Source organism: Oncorhynchus kisutch, linkage group LG7 (genome assembly GCF_002021735.2).
Source record: "Oncorhynchus kisutch isolate 150728-3 linkage group LG7, Okis_V2, whole genome shotgun sequence".
NCBI lineage: Eukaryota > Metazoa > Chordata > Actinopteri > Salmoniformes > Salmonidae > Oncorhynchus > Oncorhynchus kisutch.
This window is the reverse complement of record NC_034180.2, coordinates 33152103-33168996: the sequence shown is the minus strand read 5'-3', so window position 1 is coordinate 33168996 and position 16894 is coordinate 33152103. Positions and strand designations below refer to the sequence as shown.

At 42.0% G+C, this 16894-nt stretch overlaps 1 protein-coding gene across 2 annotated transcripts in view; it reads right to left on the bottom strand.

Annotated features, from left to right (window-relative positions):
* Positions 1-15985, bottom strand: part of LOC109893942 (intraflagellar transport protein 43 homolog B) — a 20287-nt gene extending 4302 nt beyond the window's left edge. For both annotated transcript variants that reach the window (XR_002255811.2, XM_020487145.2), the window contains exons 1-6: positions 15909-15985; positions 14323-14433; positions 10706-10770; positions 8264-8302; positions 6940-6986; positions 96-168 (exon numbers count right to left, since the gene is read on the bottom strand). Coding sequence is in view for 1 of the 2 variants with exons in the window: in XM_020487145.2 (XP_020342734.1) it covers positions 96-168; positions 6940-6986; positions 8264-8302; positions 10706-10770; positions 14323-14433; positions 15909-15953 (380 nt within the window). In the remaining variant the exon portion in view is untranslated. The remainder of the gene's footprint in view (positions 1-95; positions 169-6939; positions 6987-8263; positions 8303-10705; positions 10771-14322; positions 14434-15908) is intronic.
* Between the last annotated feature and the right edge of the window lie 909 nt (positions 15986-16894).

The following is a 16894-nucleotide window of genomic DNA, read 5'->3' as shown; positions in this document are numbered from 1 at the left end:
CTTCATCAATCATGAAAATTGAGTGATGGGATGCCATGAATCTACCAGAGTGACTGGGGTCAACTAGAGTGGAGCGTGACATGTTTTTACAGTACCTTGGAGGAGCAGCAACTTGCATGTTAAGGTCTTCCTCTTGTACTTCGTCAAGGTCTGGGATCACCGGTATATCTAAAACACAACATACATCCAGGACATACTTGATCAATATCTTATCAATGTCACACTGTCTATTATTTAGTCATTCAATCTCTACACCTAAAATATTAACTGAGATGCAATAGTGGTCAAACACATTAAAAACTGGACATGGATTACAGAAAAACTAAGATACAGTCTTCTTTGTGTTTGGTATGACAGTTTGTGTGTGTGTAAGCGTGAGCGTGTCTGGGAGTAAATTGGCACCTGATTTGTCCTCTCCCTCTCTCTCTCTCCCTACATCTTCCATAGAGTTGCCCTGTCACAATAGCCAGGCGGCCATGAATATTCAGGAGACCAGGCGGCAGCTCTTCCTGCTGCGAGAGGGGCGCTGGCCAGGGGCTCCCCGGAAAGAACCCCCCGCTCCCCCAGCATTTTGGCCCTGTCAGCGCCATCCACCCCCAGGACCAGTGGTGGCCGGCAGGCCGACCTCAGTGTCCACTCTGCCACTCGGACAGGGGCGGCGTCAAGCCATGTGCAAGAGTATTTACTGGCGGGCCCATCTGTGTGGGGTCGGAAGTCACGGTGCGGCCTGGCAGGGGCTGCAGTGCCAGGAGCCACTAGCCCGCTGCTCAAACAGTGGGAAACCGCTTTAATTGGCAAAACGCAACAGGACAGAGCATGGCTCAGCTCCCAAGAAGGACGGGCAAACTTTCACAGCACATTTCAGATGGACTTTTGTTAGAGTGGGAGATGGGGAGGCGAGCAAGACAGACAGACTGTGATGAATATTGAAATGTTGAAGCCACTTAATCTACTTGTAAAATGAATATGAAATGAATACATTCTTTATGCCATGTTATAAACAAACACAACAAAATAGAAATCGATGAACTACAAGTATATTACATAATCTGGGGGAAAGTAGGTCTCCACTACTGACACAACCGAAACCGATCAATTCATACTTTTGCAAACTTTGCAATTACACTCTTAAAAATAAAGGTTCTAAGCGATGCCATAAACCAGAGGAACCATTTTAGGTTCTCGGAAGAACCCCACACACACTCAACACCTTACTTTATGCAAATATTCATTAGCGTATTTCCCAGGATGCCTTTTGAGTGAATTTTAGAGTTACCAGTACCACCCATGACTGTGTTTGCTAGTGACAGAGACATTGTTTTTGCATTCATTTCAGTCCCATGGCCTTCAGGTGAGATCCTAAGTAAATGTGTATATTTCATAAGGCCTTATTTTAAGCTCCTAGTTTTACCCTAATAAAATGGCCTGAAACTCATAGTTTACAGGCCACATCAGGCATGCAAGTCACATTATGTTATGCTGGCTTGGAAAGTGACGTGTAATTCCTATTGGAATCCAGTCAGAGTGGGGATATCCATTATTTTGAATGTTTATTCACCTGCAACCGGCATTCAGAATGTTCGCCCGGGTTGGGATAAGTAAAATGGGATTAGCTAAAGCATCTAAACTGGAACAACCATTTCATTAACGGATGCAATAAGTCTAAGTAACAGATTGGATTTGTTTAGAAAAGTGTATGTTATGTATATTTGAGTAGCATAAGATTATATTGATCCATCAATGTACAGTACATCCAAAAATAGATATTTAAACGAACAATTCTAAAAATCAATCTGCAAAAGAGTGTGATGGAAAGTTTTATGTTGGTGCTTTTCTATTTACCAATCTCTGTGCTCTGTGTGTACTTTTCTAATAACCGTTTTCTATCTTCATGCAAGTGACTGACTGAGCAAATCCTCACTATCAGTATCTGCAATCTGGAATTACACCCAGACCCTTGTTTTGAGAACAAAATATATCTTTGTTTCAAGGTCTCAGCTTAGAGAGAAGAAGCCTTGTGAGTTATTGGTCTGTCACATGCATAACCCAGTATTGGTCGGTCACTTGAATTAAGCAAACGTTAATCATAAATTATTTTGAATAATGAATAAGCTAAATCATGCAAATATTACTTTCTGTGTAAGTATACTGTATAAGAGAACTAATGGGACTGCCGCGTTAGAGCTCCTGACAGACATTCACTATGGTGCATCAATGTTATGGAACCTCTCCAGCGTGCTGACAATAAACAATTATTCATTTAATATGGACTTAGAGTGTCCCTGTGTAAGAATTTCCACAACAAGAGCATGCTGGGAAATATGATGATAGCTTGGTTTTGGTTCAACTCTGGTTATTAACACCAACACTGGTGTTATTTTACACCACTGAGTGTTAATTTAACTTTTACAGTGTTAATTGAACTCTTTACAGTGTTAATTTAACTCCTGAATCAACACTAGAAATGTTACACTGGCCAATTTGCTATGTGCTATGAAAGAGACATCTGCAGGCTTCAATACATTTCAAGAAACATTTATAATTCGGAAGAACCGTAGATGACACGTCAAGGCCCCCAATTTAACTCAAAGGTTCTTTATCCGGCAAGAGTTCTTAAGAGCGGAGGATTAATCTTTTTCAGTGTAGAGTTTTTTGCCTGTCAACATCAAAGTCACAGACATCTACCTAGTCGTTGTTGCCATGTAACAAGTCTAAATGAACACAAAATCAGAAACAGAACAACCCACCTGACATCAGAGGATAGGTCTGATTTCCATGTGTTTTGTCTCTTTTTTCAATACTGGTTTTGGTTGAAGGCAGTTGAAAAGGTGATTACTATATGGTATACAGCTATGAACAGAAATCAGCAAGTTGGAATAACTTATTCAGCAGGTTAGGATAATTAATATAGCAGGTTAGGTTAGGAAATGAGGTTAAGGTTAGGACAGTGGTTAGGGTTAGTTCAAATTCTTACATTTTAACAATTTATGTGTCACTTCCATCCTTAGCTATATACCATCTATTCCTAACCGTTGAACAGTGTAGCTACATTTCCTTCTGACTTCTTCCAGTCATACAGTGTGCTAGGTGTCAGTGAATAGGCCGGGAGAAACAGGGGAGCGGTAGGGAGGGTGCAGGGATGTCAGTAATCTCTGAACACAGCAGTGCACCCTGAAGGGAAAGTCAATAGAGGAGCGAAATACAGTAGAGGCCAGGAGATGAGAGGCACGATCTGATGGGAGGAAATATTTGTACATCTGTGTCACTATTCCTTCAAAATACTTTTTTTGAAAACACACTGGTGGTTGTAAAATAAAGATGCTCTGAGATGTTTCGTCTGTAATATTATCATGTAACTGTATAAGAAAAGATTTCAGCAATTTTACAAGAAAAATACTCAAAAAGGAAGTTATGTGTTCATAGAATAACCTAAATGAGAAAAAGGATTAAGGCTCTGAATGTTTCTTCAGTTGAAGGAAACAGGAAAAAGTCTGGTCAAATTCCATCCACTTTGCACAGATAATAACCCTCATCATCAGTTGATAACTCATTCCTTTCTCTTCAAAAAAAATTATAATAACCAAAAAATGCCACTCGGTTAGCCTCTGACAAGATTCATCTGTGTTTCTGATATCCGAATAGAGGCGGACCGGCTATTTCATATTCATGAGGCCCCGGTGACACTTTGTCCTCTCATTTACAAAGCACAGCGTTCAGCAGAATCCGTCCCCCCCGGACCCCCAATCAAATGTAATGGTCTTAGCACAATGACATCAAAAGCCTCGCCGTCCTGTTCTTTGCAAATAGCTTCTTGGGTTGTTTCCCCCCATCCCATCTCGGCCAATAATGCACTATCAACACTATTTATGAGAGTTCAACGTGGAGCAGTTGGGGGTAGGTTCTCTATATGCAAACTCTATTATTAAGTGAAAATAGGAACAACATTTTTAAATGAGCTTCAAATTCAACCTATTACTGGAGGTCAACAGGGGATTAATATGAGCTGCAAACAAGCTAGAGTTTTTCTGACGGAAAGGTCAACTCCATCAGAAGGAGCTGTCTGTTCCCAGCACTGCTGGCACAAATTACCTGATACATTTCCTCCCTTCCACATACCAGCCTGGACATCTATCAAGGTTGCTTTGTCTAGCGGCGACTGGGCCAAGCCTCTCCTTATTACACGGTCACGGCGAGTTTCCTCGCTGAAGCATGTAAATATCAAAAGGGGATAATTTGCTGTGAATGTAGACATACTGTACTCCCGGCAGGCACGCCTCAGTCAGCGACTTTGGGGAAACGTCCCGACATCACCAGGCAGGCAGGGCTGTTATAATCTAAGCAGCGAGTCAGTGGGATGACTACCTAGGCACGGGACACATTTGAAAGGCTTATGGGACAATATTCAGCAGATCACTGAGAGAGAGAAAGAGAGATGAGAAAGAGAGAGAAAGAGAGAGAGGAGAGCGAGAGATGAGAAAGAGAGCGAGAGATGAGAAAGAGAGATAGGAGAAAGAGGGAAAGGGATGAAAGAGAGAGGAGAAAGAGAGGAGAGAGAGTAATGAGAAAGATAGGAGAGAGATGATAAAGAGAGGAGAGAGAGGAGAAAAAGAGGAGAGAGGAGAAAGAGAGAGGAGAGAGAGGAGAAAAAGAGGAGAGAGGAGAAAGAGAGAGGAGAAAGAGAGAGGAGGGAGAGGAGAAAGAGAGAGGAGAGAGAGAGGAGAAAGATAGAGGAGAGTGATGAGAGAGAGACAAATAGAGAGATGAGAAAGAGAGAGAGGAGAGAAAGAGAGAGAGGAGAGCGATGAGAAAGAGAGATGAGAAAGAGAGAGAGAGAGAGGAGAGAGATGAGAAAGAGAGGAGAGAGATGAGAAAGAGAGAAGAGAGATGAGAAAGAGAGAGATGAGAAAGAGAGAGAGAGAGAGATGAGAAAGAGAGAGGAGAGAGATAAGAAAGAGAGAGAGGAGAGAGATGAGAGAGAGAGAGAGAGAGAAAGAAAGAGGGGGGGATGAGAAAGAGAGAAATTAAATAGAGAGAGGGGGGGGAGAAATAAACAGATTTAGAACAGATGAGTGTGTTTGTAATGGCAGTTCTTTGTAATGTAACTGGCAGGGGACTGAAGGCCGGCCGAGGGAAAGAGGGGGACAAGGGAGCAGGGTCTAGCCCTCTCTCTCTCTGCCTCTAGCCAGTGGACATATGGGATAGGGTAGGAGACATAATCAAGATCGGAGGGGCTATCTCACTAACCCTCAGCACTGCAATTTCCACTGCCCCTGCCTTCGGCACTGTATTAAGAGGTCTCCCTCCACTGAGGAATTATCTTTCCAGCTGCATTTACTGGGTAAGAAGCATGCCACTGGGGTCTCCACACAACTGACCCTTTCAGCCACTGCGTGTGTGTGTGTGTGTGTGTGTGTGTGTGTGTGTGTGTGTGTGTGTGTGTGTGTGTGTGTGTGTGTGTGTGTGTGTGTGTGTGTGTGTGTGTGTGTGTCTGTGTGTGTGTGTGTGTGTTTGACTGTGAATGTGTGTGGTATAGCAACTTAAAAGCAGTGTCAACAACAGTATGCTTACTGTTTTTGACATATCATAAACAGAAGAAAAATGAAAAATGCTTTGTAAAAACAAATTGGCCATAAAACTATAAGAGGATATACCCTTCAGAATGTAAATGGGGAGACAAAATATGTAAGTGCCTTTGAACGGGGTATGGCAATAGGTGTCAGGCGCACCGGTTTGTGTCAAGAACTGCAACACTGCTGGGTTTTTCATGCTCAACAGTTTCCTGTGTGTATCAAGAGCGGGCCAACCAGCCAACTTGACACAACTGTGGGAAGCATTGGTGTCAACATGGGCCAGCATCCCTGTGGAACGCTTTCGAAACCTTGTAGAGTCCATGCCCCGACGAATTGACGCTGTTCTGTGGGCAACAAATGTGTGTGTGGGGGGGTCTTAGGAAGATGTTCCTAATGTTTGGTAAGCTCAATGTACAACGTTTACATTATTTTCTCAATCTAATTCCAGTAATGTAGTTCATAACATCAAACATATAACAATCTAGAAGATGAAACATGTAAATACATTTTGAATAGCATTTTAAGAATCTAAATAGACAGAAAAAGGCTATGACGGGTATATGCGTTATTTAGCAATGTGTGAGAGTAGTAACTACAGCTGCAGACAAAGTGCTTCTGTTCCTCATCAATATGTCAGCTTGATACCACAGAGACAACCTTCTTATACAATGCCAGCCAGCCTGGCCATTGTCATTGGTATGTATATGTATAACTCCTTAGTGTTCTAACAGGGAATCACAACTCCTATCTTTGCTAAGGCAATTTCACCCTTATTTCCCCTGCTGCTTTGCTCTGAAAAATGGAACAATTATCCCAGGCTGTGCTTTGCTGAAATGTCCTCCATCTATCCTGACATTGTTTGTGATGCGGAGAGCCGGACCCTGAGGTGACCGCTGGATCCATGCTCGGCAAAACCTGCCGCGGTGTGTGTGTGTGAGAAGACGTGTGTGTGTGAAAAGCTCAAAGGGGGACAGCCACTTAAATCCTGCCACACTTCAGCCAATGAATAGGAGAAGGAATTTAGTGAATACTGTATTTGAGGTCTGTTATGGACTTTGTGTAATGTGATTGAATGAGGAGGATTACCAGTGATCCCCTAGTTCTAACTGAACATATTCACCTGTGATTTTCATCTATAAACGATTGTGTGCTCTGGTTAGTTATGGGGCATCTCTCAGTAGCTGGTCTAAACAGAGTTCTTATGAAGGATTCATCAATAGCACTGACAAGAAATATGTAGTGTCAGAGAGCGCGATGAGAGGTTACTATATGCTCTATTTCCAGTGGATGAATGTGCTGCAGAGGGACTGGAGGACTCAGCTCTGCCCTCCAGAAGAGACGCAGGACTGGGATGCAAGGGTGCTCTCACCTCCTTCATCATCCGAGCCCTGGGGGGTTTGTGGTCGCAGGCGTCGACTGCAGAAACAGGAAGTGGGAGAGTATGAATTATTGAAAGCATTCAGCGGTGAGGTCATCAGAGGGAGCCAGACTTGGATTGGGCTGTTGTGCTTTGATGATGGGCCTGTTTCTGTGGGCTGAGCGAGGCTCTAGATCAGCCTGATAGGAGGCTTGCTCTGTCTGTCTGTCTGCTGCAGGCTGACTGGGACTGTGTCTACAACATAGCAGCAGACGCAGCCAAAAGGCTCCGCAGCCACAGCAGCATCGGTGGTACTGTCACTGTGAGCAGCCCAGGGCTTCAGCTACTTCAACAGTGTCCCTCCAAGAACCAGGGATTTTTCTACCATTGAAATCCTTGGGCAGGCCACCGAAGCGATTTTTCGGGTTGCCTAACTCCAAATAGTGTAAAAAAACTCAAATAGGATGGAAAAACACTTTCAAAAGATAATGGACCTATATATTTTTTTATCAAATAATCTATGAGAACTAACAATCACCTAAATAAAAACTAGACATTCAGGGAGAATTGAAAATTCCAAAAATTAATTTAACAGTATAGATTTCATTACTATGTTTGAGCAAAAGAACACAGCATTAGCCATGGCAAAATACATAAAATTGCAGGAATTTAGCTTTAAAACTGCAACATTTTCTCTTAGCTGCATGGAGAAATTAGTCAAATTGCAGGAAATTGGCTTAACATTTTCTTTATTCTGTCACGCCCACCACTGAAGCCCTGTTCTGATCCAGAAAAAAACCCTGAGAATGAATCAAAACGAACACAGCGGGGGCAGTAAATAACTGTTACTGAGATGGGCTGGTGGTGAAAAGAGCATTTATCAAGGGACTATTTTGAAGTGCTGCCTGTGTTTCTGTCAAAGCTGCATCTCAACACCACTATTTAAGCAAGAGGCTCCAGCAATGATGAGTAAAACACAACATGTTCTCTCGTCTCCTTCCATGTCACTACTGTCTATTCGATGCCTATTATGAACGTTGGAAACGTAGAAAAACTAAAATTACAGACTAACTTGGCTCCCAACAACAGTACAAGTGATGACAACTCAGTCACGCAGGCTTTTTAAGTGATTGTTCTTGGAAGGCGAGGATTAGTTGCAACCAAGGACAATCTCAAAGTACAGCCATTTCCACATCAGAGCATTGGGTATAAACAAACATTTAAATTGGCCTAATTATGCTCCTGTGTTTTTTTTAATTTTTTACAAAAGTTATTTAATTTCATCAACAACTGAGGGAAAAAATCTGAGTAAAAATCTGAGACTGAGAAAACGTACTCTTCCACGTCCTGCACCATGGCAGGTCTTCTTCCAGACCTAAGGGGGGAAAAGATCATTGTTAAGACTTTGCAACAAAGGAATACAGAGAAAATACGTTTGTGCCACAAAAACAAAAGGACTAGAATCAATTCAATTTTAATAAAACAAAACAATTCTATTATTGAACAGTTCTTCTCTTTCTATTTGTAAGATCCATCTTTAAAAACCACTGCTGGTTTCTGATGTAGGCTAGTTGTTCTGTCTGATTTGAGCCTCATAGGACCTAGGTCAGGGGTACAAGTACTAACTGAGGTACGGTCACACAAATTTCCTAGGTGACAAAGGTCCGAATGGATATTGTCATTCATCTGCGTAGTAACAAACCCCCACCTCGCAACCCATGCAATCCCAAACTGTTCACACCCCACTTGTTGGCGGAGGAAACATTGAGCAGTTGTAATGGTCATTTCCTGCAATTCTACAAATGTTGCCATGTCTTATGTGTGTTCTAATGATACCAAGGGCCCGCGGTCCACCTATTGTGTTCTCTGTTGTCCGTCTCTCTATCTGAGCCCTCAGCCCCCCCCCGCTGGACCACGGGGTTATTTTCAGACTCCTCTCTCACACAACCCTGCTTGACTGTGGCACCGCATGCCACGCCCTACACACTCTGACCAAATCACTGTCTTTTCACACATTCTCACCTCAACACACTATTCTTAGCATAACACTGTTTCACAGCAGAGAACGAGGGAGATAATATTAAACAAAACCCGGCTACTGTCCAATAAACTAATCTTAACAGCATTAGAAAAGCAAATCAGTTATTACATTCTTGAAAATTTAGACCAAGACAGTCTAGGTATGTTTGGCTGTGAAAACAACTTATATAAAGTTTCATTAGATATGAGTGTTTCTGGGATTCTTTTGGGGAGGAGATGCATGTCACATTCTGCAGGTTCTCCTGGTTGTGGAGTGCCCCCTACTGGTATTAAAGAAATCACATACTGTCATTTTCTCTGGACTGAAAAAACATTTTCTTATTATTTTTCATTACTGTGTATCAATAACCTGAATAAGAAATGTAATGACATTTAGTATGTTTATAAATGATACTTTATAAATGATATATTCACTCATCTCTGGAGGCTCTGGAGTATGCCATGATGGTCAGTGAGACAGATCAGAGAGGGCAGGGCTGAGGGAGCCCACCTTGCTGCCCTTGGACTGTGTCCTGTGTGCCTGGGACCGGGGGCGGGGCTGAGGGAGCCCACCTTGCTGCCCTTGGACTGTGTCCTGTGTGCCTGGCACCGGGGGCGGGGCTGGCGACACTTAAGACACATTACAGGCCCCTTGATTAAGACTCATGTAGGCTGAAGCGATAGACATGGTAAAACTGTCTGGAAAAAGTTGTTAGGGATAAAATATATTGTGACAACCCGGCTTCAAAGGTTCATCAATAAACTGACAGATCATTTAGTGTCAATTAGGAGTGATAGATCGACAAATCCTGGGATTTCTGCGCTGGGATTAGTGGGAGGAGGGCAGCAGTGATTGAGCATGAGGGGTGACATTGAAGGGAAAAGTCCTTGCCGGTTCCAGGGGGGGCCATTACTTACTTTGTTTCAGAGAGGATCAATGCACGTGAGAAACCCTTAACACCTCCTGTATTCCAATCTCTCTGAACGCAGGAATCAAGACAAGTTACACTAACACAAGGAAGCGACACCCTGACCTTCCCAGAGTGAGAAAAATATATTTCATTTGCTGTTCTCTTTACATGCACTATCGGCACAGAAAACCATGCAAATAAACCCAATTGAATCGTCTTGTTCACTTCAATGTATGGATTTATGCATCTCCCCAGCTCTCCTCCCAACAGAGACTGGAGTAGAGTGGTAGATGGAGCCATCTGGAAGAGTGGAGAGCCAGTTCCACAGTCTGACTACAGTCACACTGACATCACATAGGGAGACGTACAGTAATTTAAATGTGTTCTATTGGGGGGAAATTATTTTGTTCCAGATATTCCATCTGTCTGTGGTATGAAATATTCATACATTCATTGTACAGAGATTTTAATGAATTGACAACGGCATGTGTGCCTTTAAAGGCGAGCGTGCTTTAGTTAGACAGCCATCGTAAGAGGTGATGAAGTGGCCTAAGCCCTGTGATGAAGTGGATAGCTGACTAACAGTGCCCTCCTGTGGCTGATACATGAACCATGTCAATTATTGGATCCCGCGCTGATGAAGATGAATGTAGAGTTCACTGCTCAGAGAGGCTCCCTGGAACGTTGTTGATTCAGAGCAAAAAGTGTAAAGAACTTGCACTGATAAATATCCTATTCTCTGTCTACAGCACGAGAGATCATTAGTAACAAAATAATGCATGTTGGAGACTGTGAGGTAGATACCTAGAGGCTGGAAATACAATTTGTTGAGAGAAGGAGATACTCACTTGGCTGATCCAGAAGTCTCTTCAGCCCATCCGCCCTGCCTGCGGGCTGGTTTAGGAGGGGGTCCCTGAGGTGAGAGAGATCATTATTTACAGGCATAACAATGGTCTGACAAGACAACTCCTTTAAACTATTCAATTCTACACTTAGGTTGAAAACATACAGGAGGAAAATGTGCATCATTTTGAGTCCAAAATAGCAAGTATGTTGTGGCATGTCATGGTCTCTAAATCTATGTGAAAATAATACTTTATATCAAGCTTAACAAGAAAGAAAAATACAAGTATGCACCCATGCACAAACATATTTCCAAAACGGAGCAGACCTATTAAGTTCAGATGATTCAACAGGAGGCTCTGATGTTTAAAAACACAAACCACTCATGGAACTGAATTTGTGAGGTGTAAACTACAACAGCCCAAGTAACGCTTAGTTTCCTATATCACTGGGGAAAGCCTACTTTATCTATTATTCTCTTCAGTGTTCTGGTAATATATGTTTGCTGCACTATATACCATCCTACAGATGGCTGCACATTTCTAGCAATGAATGACATAGCTTCTCACTTAGCCCACTTACAAAATAGTTAGGAATGGCATGCACGACATATTGCTGTTGTTTATTATGGTTTTAACTGCTGTCCAATCACAGAGCCTGAACATATGGAGCAGAGTGTGGGAACTGCCACACAGAGGACTGCCCGGGGGCTGCGAGCCTGACCTAAAATAGCTTCACAGGAAAAAATGACCCTCTCCTTCTCATTCTTCGATTCTGAAAATAGTACTGAAAATAGTCAATTGAGTTTGGATTGTGGTCCTGAGACCGGGGCCCGGGGAGCTGGGGACCAGCACTTGAATGAATGAATTCCTCAGAGCACACAAGGGTGGGCAGCAGACAAATTAATTTTGGGGAAAAAAGCACAACACTCTCATTACCAAATTGGGTCTGCAAAAGACACAGTGGCCAGGAGGAATTTCTTTGAAAGAGGAAATCAATTATTCATGGCTGGTTCCTTCACCAAACCCATTTATAAATGTGAATGTCAGCATCTAGAGAGGGAGGTGGAGGCTGCTGGTGTTAAACTGGAAGGTTGAGGATGAATAAGTAATTTCATGAAATTAGTAAACACTGGGATTTTAACAAGAACAAGGGAGGCCAAATTAATAATAAAAGTGGTAGCTCATCGATACTGTTCAATTCCTCAGGGTAAAACCCGCTTTTACAGTCTGCTACCTAAAAGGATAACTTTTTTTATGTTTGGTCCTCCCCTCCCTCCTCCGAGGAGCCTCCACTGTAGCTAAAAATGCCATGACGTTTTCAATGAACCTCCCTCGTTGGGTGAGGATGATAAAAGTATATGAAATATATTTACGTGCCCAAATAATTGATTAACACACCCTGTTTTGCAATGAAGGGCTACAGTAGCCTCAACAGCACTCTGTAGGGTAGCACCATGATGTAGCCGGAGGACAGCTACTTTCCGTCCTCCTCTGGGTACATTGACATCAATACAAAACCAAGGAGGCTCATGGTCCTCACCCGCTTCAACAGACTTACAGAGTAATTCTGACATCTTCTGGAGGACATCCTCCAACCTATCAGACCTCTTGCAGCATGAACTGACATGTTGTCCACCCAATCAAAGGATCAGAGAATTAATCTAGTATTAAACGCATAAGCTACAGCTAGCTAGCACTGCAGTTCATAAAAAAGGGGTGAGTAGTTGACTCAAAGAGAGAGAAAGACAATAGTTGAACAAATTAATGTATTTAATGCAGCTAGCTAGTTTAGCCTACTCAAACACCCGGCTCAAACAGAGAGGGATACTATATTAGCTAGCTGGCTATGGCGATACAACACTGGAACTCTTCCAAGTCAATGTAAACTTTTGGTTTTAATAATTTATTGCCACAGAGGCCCTGCCCGGTGAAACTGCTAAACTGCTTGCTGACTGTACACTGTACTGCATGTTTGTAGTGGGTATACTAACGCATTAGTTCCTCGTAACTATGTTGACTAGGTATGATGTTAGCTAATATGGTGACAACGGTGTAGGCTGTGTGTAACAGCTAGCGGTTATGATATGAATGTTTGGCTTGGAATGTTTTCTTGAATGGAATATTTATGACAGTCTTCCAATATGCTGTAATCGAAATAAGGCCATGATCATTACAAAAAACGTCTTTCCTCATCTTAAATGTCACCGACCACCACTGTTCCACTAGACTGTATGACCATATATGAACTTTACAGTTATAGTAGAATAGTGGCAGTGGGGTGTATTTAGGCAATAATGTCATCATAGTGAAGGGTTAGGCTACATATTTTCTATTCTAGACCTTTCTGAAAGTCCAAGCAGTAGACCCTTGTGGTGGACAAACTCAGACTAACAGCCCATGAATGCAGTTCAGCCTTTGTTAAAAAGGATGTCAAGAATGTGACCAATCAGTGGGTATTTATAGGAAAAGCAGACCAGGGCTGATAAACAAATCTACTAAGTCGCACGCCACTGGGAGAAAAAAAATGCATTTCATGTGCACGTCAGGTCACTAGGGGCGCGAGAATCCTGATTCTACATTAGGGAAGTTGGCCTAATTTGGGAAGATTACTGCAAAAGCATAGCTGGAATTCCTGGTCCAGGAATGTTGGGTGGCTTACAGTTTGCCACTTCTAGAGACAAGCAAGACCTCCATACCATGAATGCCAATGCTTTGGAATAAAGTGGTTGACATTGTCATACGTCATTTCCAATTTGACTTTGAAAGCAATTATGCCTGTAATCACTTTCTGTGTGTCAGTGGGAGATGAGGGTCCAGGAGCAAAGGCTGGTATGAACCAGCATGGATCAATACAGTCAGGCAGTAGACCTTTAGCCTCTCCCCACACAGCACTGAAAGTCAGACTAACTAAAGACGATCCTCTCTCTTCATAACAGGGGAAGTTATAGAATGGGCAATGTTGTACCAAAGCAAACAGCATAGGCCCACTTAAAAATGAACACCTAGACCCTGCTCCTTCAGGTTTCATATCTGAAGGAAATGGGTAGGTGGGCTTGGCCAAAAAAAAGAACATTTAAGACCACCAGGTACGTAGGACAACTTTTAAGTCAAAGAAAGTGCATGGTCCACTTCAAACATATTTGACATAAAAGGAGCAGCATCCATAGAAACTACTGTACTGTAATAACCCTACAACTATAAAGCAGAATAAAGCAGTGCATCCCTTGAATACAACACAAAGTAACTTTATACCACAATGTGAGGTATTCAGAATAGAAGTGACAGCTGAGTAGGTATATAAAATATCTACATTAAAATCGTATGTGTATTGATTTGAGTATGTAGTCTACTGTACACTATGAGGGTATACTGTATGTTATTGGGGTATAAAGTTACTCTGCAGGGTTTGAAAAGGAATACTGCCAAGACATGCCATATCATTACTCATACAATACCTCTTCCGCGTCCTTGGTTCATGCATAAGAAATGATTCACACGTATTCAGATTGAGTGTATGCAGTGAAGTTAACGGCCATGACAGATAATATATGATATTGGGTTTCAGGTAAATACAAATGCATTACAAGCAGCACTGATAATCAATCACAAATCATAGCTACCTCTCCCATCGATGTAGAAGAAGAGGATTTCCTGACGTGTCGAGGCTCCTCCAGAGATGTTTGCTCTGCAGCCTGTCGAGTACGTTGACCCCGTCGACCCAACTTTGCAACCTGAAAATCATATTTCAAGTCGATGAAAATGATCTTAAAATGACACGAACACGTCGTAAACCCTCAAGCATTAGCTAGGAATGGACTTTTTGAGATAAAATTGCTGGCTTTATGGTAACCCAAGAACGTACTCTTAAGGAGTAGGGATTTACACATACCCACTCTCAATTGTGATACGGTTCTAGAAACATAAAGCCATTTACTTTCAGCGGCAGGTATCCTAGCGGTTAAGAGCGTTGGGCCAGTAAGCCAAAGGTTTCTGGTTCGAATACCCTAGCCTACTAGGTGAAAAATCTGTCAATGTGCCCTTGAGCAAGGTAACCCTAATTGTGAGTCGCTCTGGATAAGCACTTCTGCTAAATTACAAACAACAAAAAAAACATTTAAAATGTCTTTCATATCACATCAAAATTATGTTTTACCCCATTTTTGGCAGCCTTATTCTGTTACAAGGAGAATGCTAGCCCATGATTATGACTCTCAGTTCCATTACATTACACATACATTACGCATCTTCTGTAGTGGGGAGTTCCATCTGAACATTGACACACATTGCTTGAGCTATGGTTTTGGAAGCATAAGGACCTTATCTTTCATATGTTTGAGAAATCATTTTCAAAAAACAAAAAGGTTACATTGAAACACACCTTTATTGAGTTAGGGTTCCCATAGGACCATATTTCCATGTTACAGCCGCTTGTTTACAGAAAACAGACAGAAGACAGAGTAGACTGAATACTTGTGCTAATTAGCTATCTGAAGAAAAACACCACCCAGGTATTGTCACTGAAAAATAGTGTAAACCGGTTAAACAGTGTACAGTAAGTGTGCATTTTTGCATTTCTGAAACGCTTTTGATGTGATTTGAAAGTAGAGGGATTTATGTTTCTAAACCGCAATTGATAATAATTTCACGTGTAGATGGAGTATTTGGGTGTTTTGGCTTCCAGAGCCAATTCGACTTTTAAACAGAACATGTTGTCCTTGGACTAAGGAGTAAAGCAACGTTAGGCTCCTTTAGTCCTTTTGAGCATCATCATTAGCACTGGTGGTACAGTAGCCTCTGTCTTCCATACACACCACACGCTGTAACATGGAGATATGGCCGTGTGGAAACACAATAACCCTAACCATAATAAAGGTGTGTATCAATTTAACATTTTGTTTTTTGAAAATTATCGCTGATATATAAAATAACCACATTTCGCCGGAAGAAGATAGCTACTGTACCTTCATCAATAATGCTAAATGTAGTTAGCTAGCGTCTGACTATGAATAGGGTAGGGTTAGCTTTATGGTCGTTACTTTTTTATGCTTACTAATACTAGCTAGCTGCATGGAAAAGCAAAGGCGCATAATCATGGACAACAGAGAGATCGCAAGGAAGTTCAAGGTTTGCCATGTCATCCCAAACATTGCTAGCTACTTCTGTAAATACTCTGTATGCATACAAGTTGAAAGCATAAATCACTCACATTCTTTACAACTCCACTGTCTCCGAGTTTAAGATTATCGTCCATTTTTTCTTGCCTTGACTAGCTACTTCCTGGAGACCCGGAGCGTCACACAGCAACCATCTCCATGGTGACAACAATTGCGGGGGGGGCTGGTGTTTGGTCCATGCTCGAGAGGCAGAGCGGTCTGGTAATAGCACACCTGGCCTTAAACATAGATATTACAAAAAAACAATCATCTTCATTTGAGCCAAAGCTCGCACAGTCAAGGTTCAGGATAACTCATTTGATCGTTTATTTTTGTTAGTCTATGGGTAGTTGGGTGCATGCCAGCAACTGGACTGGAGGTCCAGTATTGTTTACTAGGATCTTGCTGGTAGATGTTGATTTAAGCCCACTGGAACTGGCCGTATATAGAGATGCTGATATGGAGCCTCACCCTGGAACTACACCAAATATTTCATACCGGTATGTTCATGTCATTCATGACCTAAAACATCATGCTCGATCAATTTTAGTGGTAGCGATTCCTGCAATTAAAGATTTCGCTAGTCCCTAGGGAAGCATGCTTGGTGTAGTTTTACAATAAAAGCGGCATTACTGAAATGATATTGTATAAATCATTGGAGAAACAACTTTAACAAAATTGAAGGACATAGGAACTTGTTGGACATATGAGTTATTGCCTCAGACCCAATAACTCAAACTCTCAGCATACAGGCTAATACAGGTTAATCAGAATCACCTTTATTCGCAAAGTACATTTACAAATACCCATAATTTGCCTTGGTGAGAAGGTGCTGCCAGCAATAGACAATATACAAACAGACATCATACAGAATATACAATAGGCCTATCAGAACAGTAAACATAACATTCTTGAGACAAGGCTAGTTACAGTGGGAATATACAATTTATAGAGGGGGTATATATACACAGAGGGAGGGATGCTGCTATGGCATCCCTACCCCATTTTTCATCTTGCCCATTCACTCTCTGAATGGCAC